At 33.7% G+C, this 14,140-nt stretch overlaps 1 protein-coding gene across 1 annotated transcript; it reads right to left on the bottom strand.

Annotated features, from left to right (window-relative positions):
• Positions 1-3,441: 3,441 nt before the first annotated feature.
• LOC122582389 lies at positions 3,442-6,975 on the bottom strand. Its single transcript, XM_043754775.1, has 4 exons — positions 6,329-6,975; positions 4,554-4,625; positions 4,405-4,470; positions 3,442-3,902 (listed from the first exon to the last, which is right to left on the bottom strand). Exons 1-4 carry the CDS (start codon positions 6,752-6,754, stop codon positions 3,828-3,830), a joined length of 639 nt encoding a protein of 212 aa, XP_043610710.1. The 5' UTR covers positions 6,755-6,975; the 3' UTR covers positions 3,442-3,827.
• Between the last annotated feature and the right edge of the window lie 7,165 nt (positions 6,976-14,140).

The following is a 14,140-nucleotide window of genomic DNA, read 5'->3' as shown; positions in this document are numbered from 1 at the left end:
TTATGATTTGATTTGATAATTGTTATATAACCCTAACACATTTGTGATATAAGACCACACACATCATAATCAAAACCAAGAGTACACATTATACACAAAAGTGACACCCTGTTTAATTCGAATTTTCTTGCTCTCAAAGTAAATTACAATGATCACATAAAATAATCCGACGACACTAAAATAATCAACACACCGGCCGCTTGATTGGAACTAACCGCGACATATGAGTTTCTTAGCGAACCCGCGGCCTCAATGTTGCAACGTGATCACATTCGTCTAAGATGCTTGAAATCATTTATTAGAATCAACCCAAAATTATATATTGATGTAGACTGGATTAATTAGTCATGGCTCCTCAGTTTAAAAGAAGATGTGTTTGAAGTTTTGATAGATTAACTAACGAAGTTATTTCAATGCTAATATGTCATTGTTTTCATTCAATTTAAGTCGTCCCATTCAACAACCAACTCATTGTCACCACTACCGAGCCACATGATCTTTCCCTATACCCAAACTTTAAAATCACACATTTTTGTGTGGAGAGAATATCTGTATTCCTTACGATAAAAATTTAGACATACATATAATATGTTTAAGTAATTCGTTATAGTATATATTATGAACCTTTTGGATTATGTATTAATAATATTCATAAAATTTTGTTCCATCAATGTATAACTTAAAATAATCCATTTGAAAGGGCACGTGCGATTTACAAGTGAAAGTGTGGTTTTGACATGTGTGAGGATATTATCTTCTAAGCCAGATTGGAACTAAACTTCAACATGTGTCATGTTTCTTCTTCTTTTCCACTTAGCTTCCAACGAAATTATTATGTTCTATTAATTATTTGATCATTTAAAACGTTGCATTATTTATTTTCTTATCTATTGGATTACATATAATCTTTGTATTAATACTTTAATAATGAAAACCAACCAATTATAACCATACGTGTAGTACTGTAGTTAAATCCTGAAATAATTGTTCGTGACTGAATAACGGGTTTTCAAAATGAAGAGCATGGTGATATTTTCTCAAAAGCCTTAAACTCCCAGGTCTGGGCCTGGCCTACCAGTTTTGATCCAGTAGTCATTTTATCACCCAGGCTGACTTGTACGAGATTTTTAGTTTTGTTGGGCTAGGCGACTTGTCAGAAAATTTGCTATCTGATCGGTTATTGATCGAGTTTATGAACCAAAATCCAAAATGATGCAATAACTCAAAACAAACAAAAATGGATTTTTAAATCTCTAAGTTAGGCTCGATTCTCTAGTCTCTAGTGTGGACCTAGTATATATACGTGTCTAATTTGTTGTTAAAAAACAAAATAATCCAAAACCAACGTATTTAACTTTCGAGACATCTTCATATGCATTTTCTCTTTCTCTACATTTCAAAGATCAAATATTTATTCAAATTGGATTATTGTATAGAGCTCTTATAAACTTTTGATTTAATTACATAAATCGTTTTATTTTACCTCTAATTATAACTTTCGTCCTTAAGTTTAACAAATTTAGTCCAAAATTTTTTACCTTGTTAACAATATTAGTCATGGGTAGTAACGTCCATTTAGTATGTTATCCCATGCCAGTCAAGTGATGGATAATTTCGTCATTAAATGACAGATCAAAAGTGTGATCTTTTTCTTACTACATGACTAAAAGTGTAGCTAACTATAAACTTTTCTAACTAATTTATATCCGTATGTGTATCTATATCAAACATCATCATCATCTTCTTTTTCAAATTTTTTTTCCATATCTATGAACGGAAGGAGAGAAACAGCCAAACGGGAGAGTAAGGTAGAATAAGAACATGACTACTCTCTGCTGCCTCATAACCTACGACACACATCTCACACACACACACACACACATTGATTTCATACAACACGCACACACACATCTGTACTTACACACACATACACACTGCAATATACGAGCAAGAATAGAGAAAGAAAAAGAAGAAATAAAACGAACAGGAGAAAAAGAAATAAAAAACATTCACGGTCAACCAAAGTCATTTGATGTTACATCAAATTTGGCATCTTAATTGGATGTAAAATGTGTAAAAAACGAACTTGGTGTGAAATGTGTAAAAATTTGATGTTACATCGAATTTGGCATCTTAATTGGAGATAAGTTTTTACACAAAAACTACAAAATTTGGTATGTCAAATTTACTTCTAATCGATTGTTTTTTTTTTTTTTTATATATATATAATATTAAAATAAACTTACACTACATGTATCTCCAAATATGATATCTTTACTCTAAAAAAGATCAATATGAGATGTATCATTTTTCTATGCACTTGACCTTATTATCTATGATGACAACTAGACACAAAATAGTACGGACCATGTCTCATGGACACGACCCAAACGACATTTCAACTACACAACACACACAAACAAAAGGACCACCTTACCAATAATTTTGATATCAACAAACCTAGCTCAAGTAACCTTGCAAGATTCCCTTGGTCATTAAAGATAGAAAGAAACCTTGCAAAAACATACTAATTAACCAACCCATCAAAATTCAAAACCGCTGGTCCCGTGATCCAAGACGCAAGAAACAAGTACGAAAATGCCAAGTACGAAAATGACCAAGTATCGAATCACAAAATCAGGATAACGCGATCACCATAAAGCGTTTAAACAAAATAACACGTTATTTGTATTAGTGTGTTTGTAAAAGTAAGAAAAACTTAAAGTGACATAAAGATGAATACGACTAAAAGAGATGAGAGGAAAATTTTGGTTAAATTCTTGTCATGGTCTTGACACGTAAAAGTCAAATATTCACACCCTTGAAACAGAAAATGCGGTATAACTTTAGCAAACATTGAAGATGCAAAGAAAAAAGCTATATAGAAGATCAAAACCATATCATCCATCAAAGTCCTGCAAACAGAAGTTGACATATAATACCTAACACACACACCATACATACAAAAAGAACGGTGGTAACTGCACTCGGTTTGTGATTTGGCGGTGATTAGTACAACTGATCACCATGATGTGGATTAATAGGCAATTTTGATATCATGTAAAAACGGGCCGGGTAGGGTCACAAACACTTTTTTCTCTCCATATATCTTCAAAAACTTTACATGTCAAATGTGGTAAATCTGATTTAGAATACATGAATCATATTTCCACCATATAAGTATAACAATTTAGGAAGTTTTATGGGGCTAAAAGTAAACTTTCTTGTTTCTTTTGATGATTATTATTCAAGTTTGTTCGAGTCCAAGCTTTTATCTACTTTGAGTTCAAATACCAAGTTAACTAACAAGTTATAAACAAATAACGTTTCAAGCTTGAGCTTACAAGGATCTAAATATCTAACTTAGAGTTGAGTCGGGCACTTGTTCCCCCTAAAACTTAACTTAAGCTCGTTTATTGAATCAAGCTTAATAACTGAACATGTTTCTCAAGAATAATTATATAACTGAATTCTCAAAAGCCAAGCTCAAGCCTGCATGATGAACACTCTTCAAACTATTGAATTGATTTGAAGCTTATAGCTTGTGACAACATGCTTGCAGCTCCAAATTTTAATGAATAAACAAGATGGGGTCACAAGAGGATATAAACTTGCAGCGACCGTCAAACACAATAAGCACTAGAAGAGTGGATTTCTAAACAAAGCCTAGTGTAAAGTGCCGAGGGTGAACTACCATGTTCAAAAGACTAGCAAATTCAATATCATTACACACTTCTAATCCTATCGACCTTCTCCATAAGCAGCTTCATCAGTACATCCGAGAACAAACATTAACCCATAGAAATCTACAATAGACTCGTACCAGTTCAGAAAGCACGCCTGCTGGTTGACACATCTCGCGGCATAGCCTTCAACGCCTCACGGATCTTCTTTCTGTCATCCTACAGAAAGTTTTTTTAAAGCAGTTAAAGAAAGAAACGACGGAGGGATACAATTGATGGTTCAACACCTAAGAGCATCATATGGCTTCAATAGAGCCTATTGTATTCACTAGGTATTATAAAAGAAAATTTGCATCAAAAATTTGACCAGGGAAACAAATTCAAACAAGCTACAAGTACAACAACCCTCTCGGCCCAGGAAACAAACTAGACACCTAAAAATTTCCCTTTCCCCCAAACACAGATGACTTGTCACTCACCTCAATCAATTCCAGAACCTACTCCCGGGTAGTCTTTGACTACCTCTTTCCCCCAGCCCGGCTGTTGCCAACTTAAAGTGGTCTATGTGCTCTTATACTATGTTGTTCTCCATTTTGTTATTTTGTTCTTTCCTAACATCATTGATTACTACTTTTATTATATCATGTAGAATGAATGAATAAAAAGTTTGAGATAAATGCTTCAGAGGAACCGTCGGGGGTCAGGTAAAATCTAAACCAACCTTATCTTTGATTCCTATAACAAGTAGATCACAATCCGTCATGATTGGAACAAGAGACATGCCAATCTGAGAGAAAGAAGATGCGTGTTAGCTTAATACTAGTTATAACGCTAAAGTATAGAGGAAAGATTATTCTAGGTGCCTCATACTTTCTGTTTTTGGAATTTAGTCAAATACTTCTCAAGATGCAGTTCCTGTAAGAAACTCTTCAACTTTAATGCCTGCATAGAAGGCACAATGTTAAGAACAAGAACCAACGTTGTAGTAAAAAGTACAACGAAATATAAGTTATACTAAAAAAAATGGTAGATCATAAGAAGAATTGACTAATAGATGATCTTGGGTCGGCTCTTATTTCGGTTTCAAAAAGCTAAGCTTTTAACAAGAAAAATAGATAGGTGGCTATACTTAGACGATATATTATATCTTTAAACACGTCAAAAAAGTAAAAAATAGCTAAAAAGGAAACAGGTCAAAAAAGTAACCAAACAGAATACGGTTCAAAAGCGTCAGAGGGTATAACATGTCAACAGTCGCTTAAAAAGTATTTTTAACAAATAGAACATCATAAATCTATGGAAAAATTTCTACACTTTATGAAAACATATATTTGGAACTCTAATTCTTTATATATAAAGTTACTGTTATACCATTTGGATAAAAAGTGTTTCATGTCAAGTTGTCAACCCAGCCTGACATAACCCGCAGTGATGTCAGCTGTCATGTGGAATTATGAAAATCTCATCCATTTGGTTAGCTCTATAGGTATCCGTATCTCTGTTGATAGATATATTGCAGATATGTGTGAGAAAAATACAGGTAAGGCATTATTTGCAAGAGTTTTGGTTGAGTTTAATTCAGAAAAAGAGCCCTATGTTTGCTGAGGCTGAAATTTTTGATATTGTTAGAAGGTTTAGGCTTGAATACAACTGGTTACCTTATAGGTGTTCACATTGCAAGATATATGGGCACAAATTTGATGATTGTAGCGTGAGGCCAAGAACACAGGCCGAAATGGATGCCAAGATAGCATATGCAGCTCCTGCAAGTCAGGTTGGTCCATCTGGGACAAAGGATGGTCCACCAAAGACCAACAAGAATGTCCTTACAGAGGCTAAGGCACAGGATGGGTTTCAGCAGCCAAAGAGACGTAAGAGAAGGGCCAAAAAGGCCCAACCTATTAGTATCCTTAGGCCAAATCTTCAGTATGTTCCTAAGAAGACATAGTATCCTAAGGGTAAAGCAACAACAACATCTACTACAGTTAGAGATCCATCATCACCTTGTAGATTCCCTACTGCTCAACCTTCGGATTAACAAAGACCATCTCAGGTTCATAACAACGTTACACAGTTCCAAACTCTCACTCAGGTACACAAGCACATACAGATCATGATTCTATATTTACCCCACCTGCACCTAATGTTGAGATAATGAACCCATTTGATACACTTCATCAGAGTTATACTGAGGTCAGCTTTTCATCTGCTGATCCCATAAACCCTGATGAAGAGGATGTTGAAGATAACCCAGACGGCAAATTCATGAAGCTAGGTAGAGACTGATTTTATGTAGTTTAGCTATGTTATGATTGATATATTTTTTTTCTAATTGACTAGACTTGATGTAATAGCTTGTTTTTATTCCTAGTTAGTCAGAGTTGGTTCATTTCCTGCACTTTGGGGCTTTTTAATAATCTTTGGGAGGCTCAAAGAGGCATTTGTTGTAACTTTTGTTTACAGTTAATAAATGGTTTGCTTTCAACAACAACAAAAAAAAGGTTTCAATTTGGCATGCCCATTCTTCACTTCTAACTAAACAATTATCTCAATCCAAATGAAGGTTTGAGCAAACAACAATCTGGTACAAAAGCACCACTATGATGTCATGAACTTAGTAAGTTGCAATATTGCCAGTAACTAACCTCTTTTGGCTTTGCCGAATCATCAGAGCTAGCATCATCATCATCATCATCATCATCATCGTCGCTATAATCAGTGCTAGTATCATCTAATAACTTGACCAACGCAGGGATATCAATATCCGACTCAGACGAACAATCATACTGGCCCAAATCCTCCTCCTCCTCCTCATCATGATCTAAAGATGATTTGTTAATGATTTTACCATCAGAGTCGGTGTTGGAGACGGGGGGCAAATCCTCATCTGCTGGTTCATCATAAAAACCACGTGCAACTCGTTGCATGTCTTGGAATGTAATCCCATTCATTTCCATTGAAGTCTGGATGAAGCTTTTGTGGCCATTAGACCCCCTCTCCTTGTTCTTCCTCCAATCCAAATCCTCCACACTCTTCGCCGTCACCCATAGATCTTCCTTCGTTCCCACCATCTTTTTTTTTTTTTTTATCTATCTAGGTTTTTTACCCCCTTACCTTTGATACTAATATTAGATGTTCATTATTTACACCCATGGCCCCCCTTCTTTTTCCCACTACATCCCTGGTCCTCCTAATCACCCGTTTATTGATCCCAACTCCCAAGGTTATGATGGAAGCTGATAAAACAGCCTTGAGTTACGGTGGAATTGGAGGAAACCTGATAAAGGAACCATGGTCCAGGTGGCAGAAGAAGCGACCTGATGCTGAAATGCATCCTTATAAATTTTTATACATCTCTATAGATCCTATAATTTTATCTACAACCATATAAACATCTTTACATGCTAATTTACCTCCAACTAAAACCAAAAGATAAGTAAAGACATACCCTTATTCAAAAAAGCCTTAATTTTGGACAAGCTTCGGCGACAAAAGATATCCAAAAATGCTTAAAAACACCCAAAGACACCCCATTGGAGATAGCTTTAGGGAATAAATATGACTAAAGTTTATTAACCATTTATATAATGGTGAAGTTGAGTTATGTTTTTATCTCAAATGGGTCAAAAGGGATAATTAAATAAGCTAGCAATATGAAATTGGTCGCGCAAGTTGAAAGTCGCCCAATGTGTATTCAAATGTTAATGACCAGTTCTTTTCAGCAAAAAGTTAATTAGATTATTATTTTCATAGTGTAGTTTTTATAATCTTGTTTTAAGGCATTAAATTTGTGAAAAAATCCGGACAAATTCTGTGCCAGTGAGCTGACCCACTCTGCATCACAAATTATCTGTCTTGACCTCTTATCCAACTCACTGGATTAGTCCATTTTGCCATCTCAGTATTGTGTGGATCCTACATATTTGAATTACTCTTGTTTCTTTAAATGGTTTATAAATGCTCAAACTCTTTATTTACATTCTTTCAAATTGGTTTGTAGTGACACACTTGACCAGATGGTTTCAATATTTGAATTAGCTTTAGCAAAATTGTTGTTTGCCTTTGAAGATAACCATAAAACAATGCGCTCTTGTATAGCGTTACAAGTAAAGAATACTATAAAAAAAAAAAATCTGTCTTGTGCTAACCAAAATATAGATCGTGAATGTGAACTTTTGAGTGACTGTCAAGACGGTGGGAGTTGCATTAATGACTGGTCCAATGTCATACAACATTGCTCTAATCTCTTCAAGGTTACTTTCTACTTATTGTCGACCGATGAACCAAGAATTTATGTGTGTGGCCCGAGGGGTCCGAGTGCAAGGTCAAATGCAGGTATGCTATTTAAAGTTTTCCCTTTAACTGTTTTTTTTTTTTTTTGGTTTTTGGGTCAGATTCCTGAAAAGAATAATAGGAATATATTCATTTTGAGTATCAAAGTGTTTTTTTTTGTCTTGCAGTATTCTATATTGTAACCTCGAGTTCCGATTTAGATGACTGGTAATCTGGTATACACCTGAGCCCCCGGATCAGTGGTTGGAGCCCTTGCCTCTGGAAACAGAGGTCATGGGTTCGATCCTCATGCCTGGTAAGCCTGGAGGTCCTTTTCTACCTTAAGTGGAATTTGAAAGCAGCCTCTCTACCTTTGGTAGGGGTAAGACTGTACGTATCAACCTCCCTCATACACCGCCAAAGACGGTATTGAGACCCAAAACTCGTGTAAGACGGCATTGGGATTACTTATAATGGTTTATAATTAGATACAAAATTCTTAACATATTGATAATGTCTTGTGTAGTGGCTACAGTTGACATTCCATACAAGAATGTTCTCAGTGTAAAAGACTACATTTTGAAATCTAAAGTAAAGATGACTTTAAAGCGGTGCAGAACTTTGGCCATGTCTCAAGGTATTCTCGTAATACACGCTCCCGTGAAAAAAAGAGAGAGAACTCTCCAAAGAAAAAGAACGTCGTTTATCTGCGAAAATGAAAGTAGTCGAATCAAGATTAAGACTCTTTGGGCTGAATAGAATTCCCATGCCAGGCAGTGGCAGAGGGGACTGCCTGTTTTATTGCCTAGCAGATGGTATATTGGAGAATAAAGAACATTATTCTGTTATGATACATCTGATAGTGGAAAGAAGCAGATAGAGAACATTATTCCCACTCTTATTCGTACTCTTTTGCTCTTCATCTACATCAATAACTACTTCCATCTCTAAGTTGAATTTAAAATCTCTAAGTTAAGAGTCAAAACAAGTTGAATTTAAAATCTCTAAGTTAAGACTCGAATATCTAGTGTGGACCTATCGTATATGGTAGAGTTAACGTGAGAACCAAATATATGGAGAGAACCGTGAGAACCACTAGTTGCCCTCCCTCTTTCTTCTTTTTGTGTGGTTTTTAATTTTTTTAATTTTTGTTTTTCACTTTTTTTTGTTTTTTATTTTCTTTTAACAAAAACTCATTAAAAAAAAAAGGGTAAAAAATCATATAGGTTACGCGTTAAGAAAATGTATCGATACGGTACGGGCGTTGCCCTACATCCGTTCTATAGGGGTTGTCACCGGACGCATATGGGAATGGTATGGATTTGATGGGCGACGATCCAAAAGATGGTGACGGTTGTTACGGTACGAGCGTAGCCCTTAATGCTAAGGGCAAAGCCCTTAGAGATAATTTTCCAATGGTTCTCACCATATATGTGGTTCTCACTTGATCCATTCTTCTAGCGTATATACGTGTCTAATCTGTTGTTAAAAAATATCTAGAACAACTTATTTCACTTTGGAGACATGTTCATACGATTTTAATCATTTTTTTTCCGGATTTGTAAAAATGACCAACGAAATTAAAACACGATTGTGAAATTAAAACATGTTAGTGAATCGAAAATATTTGAAAATATTCATTTGAATGACAATAATCCATATGGATTAGGTTACGTATAATGGCTAGTTGTTGACTCCATATGTATTAGCTTGTAAGAAATAATTAAACAAGTATACGTATAAGAATTTGCAATTTGAAATATTCAACAAGTCAAAGTACAAATTGACTCAAGGAAAAAAACATATATAAAGTATATTCCACTGTTGAGTTTCGAGAAAAAAAATAATAAAATAAATATACACTATTGAGTTGTCAGTATCGACTCAAGCTTTTTCGATACCTTAAACAAGATTGATTTTGGGGCTTACTAGAATACAAAAAAAAAAATTAATCATTTAAATCAGATGTACAAATTAATTAGCATTAATAACAATAAATACAAAAGACAAGCAGTGAACCTAGTGGCACAAACGCCACTAGTGGTGGTAGACATGCTGACGTGGTGGTGCCGCCGCTAGTTTGTAATTTGTTATGGATTGTCGTCTATAAAACACTAATATCTAGCTTACAAATTTAAAGTCTAATTAAAATATTAAGCCTAAAAAATTAAATTAAGGGTCTTTATATTTTGGGGGCCTTAGACCATGCATAACCCATAATAATAGTTAAGCCGACAGTGTGAGTTGCGATTCCATAAGAAGGAAAATCAAAATTCAGTCACGATTTCAACTTATCGCGTTGAGATTTTGCGTTCTTGTGTTGTGAAATATGAACTTGAGTTGCAAGTTTTGCAATGGCGTTGTGATTTTGATACGTTTTTATCGGTCAACAGAGTGATACGTGATTTCGCATTGAAGAATCATGCACGAATAGTCTATCTGCAATGTGATATTACTTCCTTAATTATTTTGTAGTTGTGTTTTACTTGGTCAAATAAAAGATAGGGGGCAGTTACCATCACATGTATGATGTATGTCCTCCGTAATTTAGGAACTAGTAGTTTATTTAACTTCTTTGTTTGTTTGGCTATATAAAGTCGTCTGTCATGTACTCAAGAAATAGGAACGAATGAAATGAAAGTTTTAGTCTTTTTTCTTGTCTCTTGTTATTGGAGTCTCACCCACTCTACGGGTTTTATCTTGGAGTTCGTAGGTTTTCTCCGTAAATCTATCAGATTTCGCTGTGCAAATCCAGAAAAAGTTATTGAAAAGTTCATCATACAACATTTTGGCTATTTCAAATTATTTTCCTTTTTAATTATCTTGTTGGTGCATACATGGTTTAATAAAGTTATAACATTTATAATGCACTCTTTAGTTTTGATGATGATTAAGAACATACCACATGAAGGTAAGTGTTAAATATAATTGATCATATGTATATTCTTACATGCTTCAACATCCTTCTAAATAACAACTAATAAAGACGCAATGTAGCACTATCTATAGCTTCGATCATTGTGTGGTGTGCCATAACATTATATGGAATGTGTAAAATGGTAATAATAATGATTTGGGCATACATACGTTAATTCTGAACCTAAAGCAATGAAGTTTGAGTTTTGTGTAGCACTTCGTCGCAAAACTGGAGCACGAACTCACTTTGGAAGCACGACTCTTAAGCACGGCCTCAATGTCCTGGAAAGGCCGTGCTCCCACTGCCCGTTTTACACTTTGTTTCTCCGGCCTTCGTTACACACTTCCGTGACTCCAAACTTGTACCATAACCTTATTTTGATATTCTAAGATGTTTGGAATTGGCAAATCTCAAAAATAACAACTTTCGTTTTTCGTCAAATTTGGTGTCGAAAATTTGTCTAAGTATAAGAGAGCACGACTATTGTTCAGAGCACGGCTCTTGTTGAAACAAAGACCGTGCTCCCTCTGACCAAATCAATGAGATTTACCGAGCACTCGTTACATAAGTTCATGACCCGATACTTGTTCCTAAGTCATATATTACCATTCTAATATGTTTGAATTTGTTAAAACTCAAATTGAAACACTTTGATTTTTCACCAAAATTTGGAGGCCAAAATTTTACTAAGTATGAAAATCAAAATTGGTCAAGATTTGGTCTAAGTCAAAATTGGGCTTATGGGTTGTGGTCAACATTTGAATATTTGGATATATATTTGAAAGATAGTGGGTGATAATTTCATTTCCATATTATATCTTGTGACTTCACCCTCTCCCTAAATATCCATTCTTGGTAAGCATCTTCCTCTCTTTCCTCTATTATCTTTTATGCAAATCTTGCAATAGGAAAGTTATTGTTGTAGTGGAGGATTCATTGGAGATATACAAGGCTTTTTGTGATGTTCCAGGTAGAGCACGACTCTTGTTTGAAGCACGGCTCTTGTGACGTGGAGGACGGCCTCAATTAAGTGTCGTCCGGGTCAAACGGTAATAAAGCTTGTTTTGACTATAAATTGAAGACTTGGGCATATTTGGACCTCACCTCTTGCATCTACCTGGAAGAACTCATACTTATATTTCAAATCTCATATCATTGATTATTAGCAAGAATTTCAAATTTGTAGTGAGAAGATTATTTAGTGAAATAATTGAGAGCCTACAAATTGTGTATTCAATTACACTAGTGAGTGTGATTGTTGTGTATTCTCTTGAAGTGTCAAGAGCTTGTGTTTCCTAGTGGTTAGGAAACTTTATATCTTGAAGTGTCAAGATTAATTGGGTGTAAATTAAACTCTAGTGGTTAGAGTTGGGCAAATTCTTGAAGTGTCAAGAATTGAAGATTTCCTAGTGGTTAGGAATCATTGGTGTGTCTTGAAGTGTCAAGACTTGGTAAATTCCTAGTGGTTAGGAATTATTGACTCATCTTGAAGTGTCAAGATTGTATTGCGGACTCTCCACCGGTTTTGGAGAAAGACAGTGCTACAAAATCTCGATTGTGTATCGAGGAGTGGATTAAGGCGGATTAGTTAACATCCGACCCCAACCACTATATATCGTGGTGTTCATGTGGTGATATACTTTCTTACCCTTATCCTCTTATTATTGTTCTTTATCTTGTTATCATAATTGCTTCTCAAGGATTCAATTGGTTGTTATAGCTACAAGGGTTAACTTCTTTGTTGTTCAAATCATGCAAGTTTTGTAACTAATAAGTTAAGATTGATTGTTAATCAAAAAGTTTTATAAACCAAGTTAAAAATCAAATACAACCTATTTACCCCCTCTACTCCTCTAGGTTGCACTTACATATCTCTTTTAAGCCATTTTAAATTGTTCCCATTCTTAATCAATATACTTCAATACACTAATACCATGTCACTAAACCGAATGTATACGTATCTAAATTAGTGTTTGGTAAGTACCTAATTAAAAAATATTGACTTAATGTGAAAATATAAGGCATATACAAATGTTTATTTTGGACTTATTAAAAATTTAAAAATTAATTCAAATTAGCATGTTTGTCGTATTGTGTTGTCTTAATTAAACTAGATTTTAGACCCGTATAAATATATGGGTGTATATAAAGATTTTATAGTTAAACAAAACTTATATAAGTTTACGACAAAAAGTGGTAAAATAAATATATAAAGTAAAATATGTTTGGTTTGTAAAGATCCATTTAGAAATGTATTTAAATAAACATAAAGATTACTTTATTAGATATGTATTATCTATTATTATTGATTTATTAAATTAAAAGTATTGGATAAAATGTATAAGTTAGTGAAACATAAAATGTAAATTAAAGTCAATATTGAACGCAAAAATCAATTTGAGGAAACCGAAACTGTGATTGGTCGATAAGTTATTAAAACAACTGTCTTTCGATATATAAACAGATAAAAATAAAGATAAATATTTTATAATAGTTATAACTTAAAATTAAGTATTTAATGATGCCAAAAGGTGTCATATGGAAAACAAAAAGTGTAAATTAGTGAGATTTTTTATACAAATAAAAATATAATATTAAAATATTTAGATAAAGATTATTAGAGTTTTGAAATTATAATAAGACTAACAATATTTTTGAGATTATAAGAGTTATGATTGGTCAATTAAATTGTCAGGTTAATAAGTTATTAAATTAGTTGATTAACTAATAAAATATTAGGTCAGTTGTTTTTAATAGATATAAAGATTAAAATTGTGATAAGATTTTTGTTTAATTTGGGTATGTAATATGTAAAGATAGGTCCATAGAATTTATTTATTCTTTTGTTTGAAAAGCAAAAAACTACCTTCACGAAAACATAGCATGATCATTAAATTTTTTTTTTAAAAGAAACAAGAATTTTACAAATAACATACATTTTTTTTTATTTCAACACAACCATATATATTTTTTATATTTAATTTAGGTGATAAAGATATTGGTAAAGTGGATAATGACTTTAATATTGTAGTTATCCAAATATGATATATGTACTCGAATTTACTATGATTGCATAATTTATTTTATATAAATTAAATAAAGTTTTTTTATATTTAAATGATGACATCATCAAAAATCAAGTTGATAAAATCGAAAGTTATGATTGGTTAATAAGCTATTATGTCAGTTGTCTTTTAGTATATACGAGAGCAAGTACCCGCGCGTTGCGGCGGTGAGATGATGGGGTGATAGGTCATAGAGTGTGATA

Source organism: Erigeron canadensis, chromosome 9, assembly GCF_010389155.1.
Source record: "Erigeron canadensis isolate Cc75 chromosome 9, C_canadensis_v1, whole genome shotgun sequence".
NCBI lineage: Eukaryota > Viridiplantae > Streptophyta > Magnoliopsida > Asterales > Asteraceae > Erigeron > Erigeron canadensis.
This window is presented reverse-complemented; position numbering and strand designations above follow the sequence as displayed.

What these genes read in the sequence shown, in the direction of transcription:
- LOC122582389 (XM_043754775.1), bottom strand. Translation starts at nt 6,754, where the DNA reads ATGGTGGGAACGAAGGAAGATCTATGGGTGACGGCGAAGAGTGTGGAG. An exon ending in ATTCGGCAAAGCCAAAAGAG is followed by an intron (nt 4,626 to 6,328) that starts GTTAGTTACTGG and finishes CCTTCTATGCAG; the next exon opens with GCATTAAAGTTGAAGAGTTT. An exon ending in TTATAGGAATCAAAGATAAG is followed by an intron (nt 3,903 to 4,404) that starts GTTGGTTTAGAT and finishes AACTTTCTGTAG; the next exon opens with GATGACAGAAAGAAGATCCG.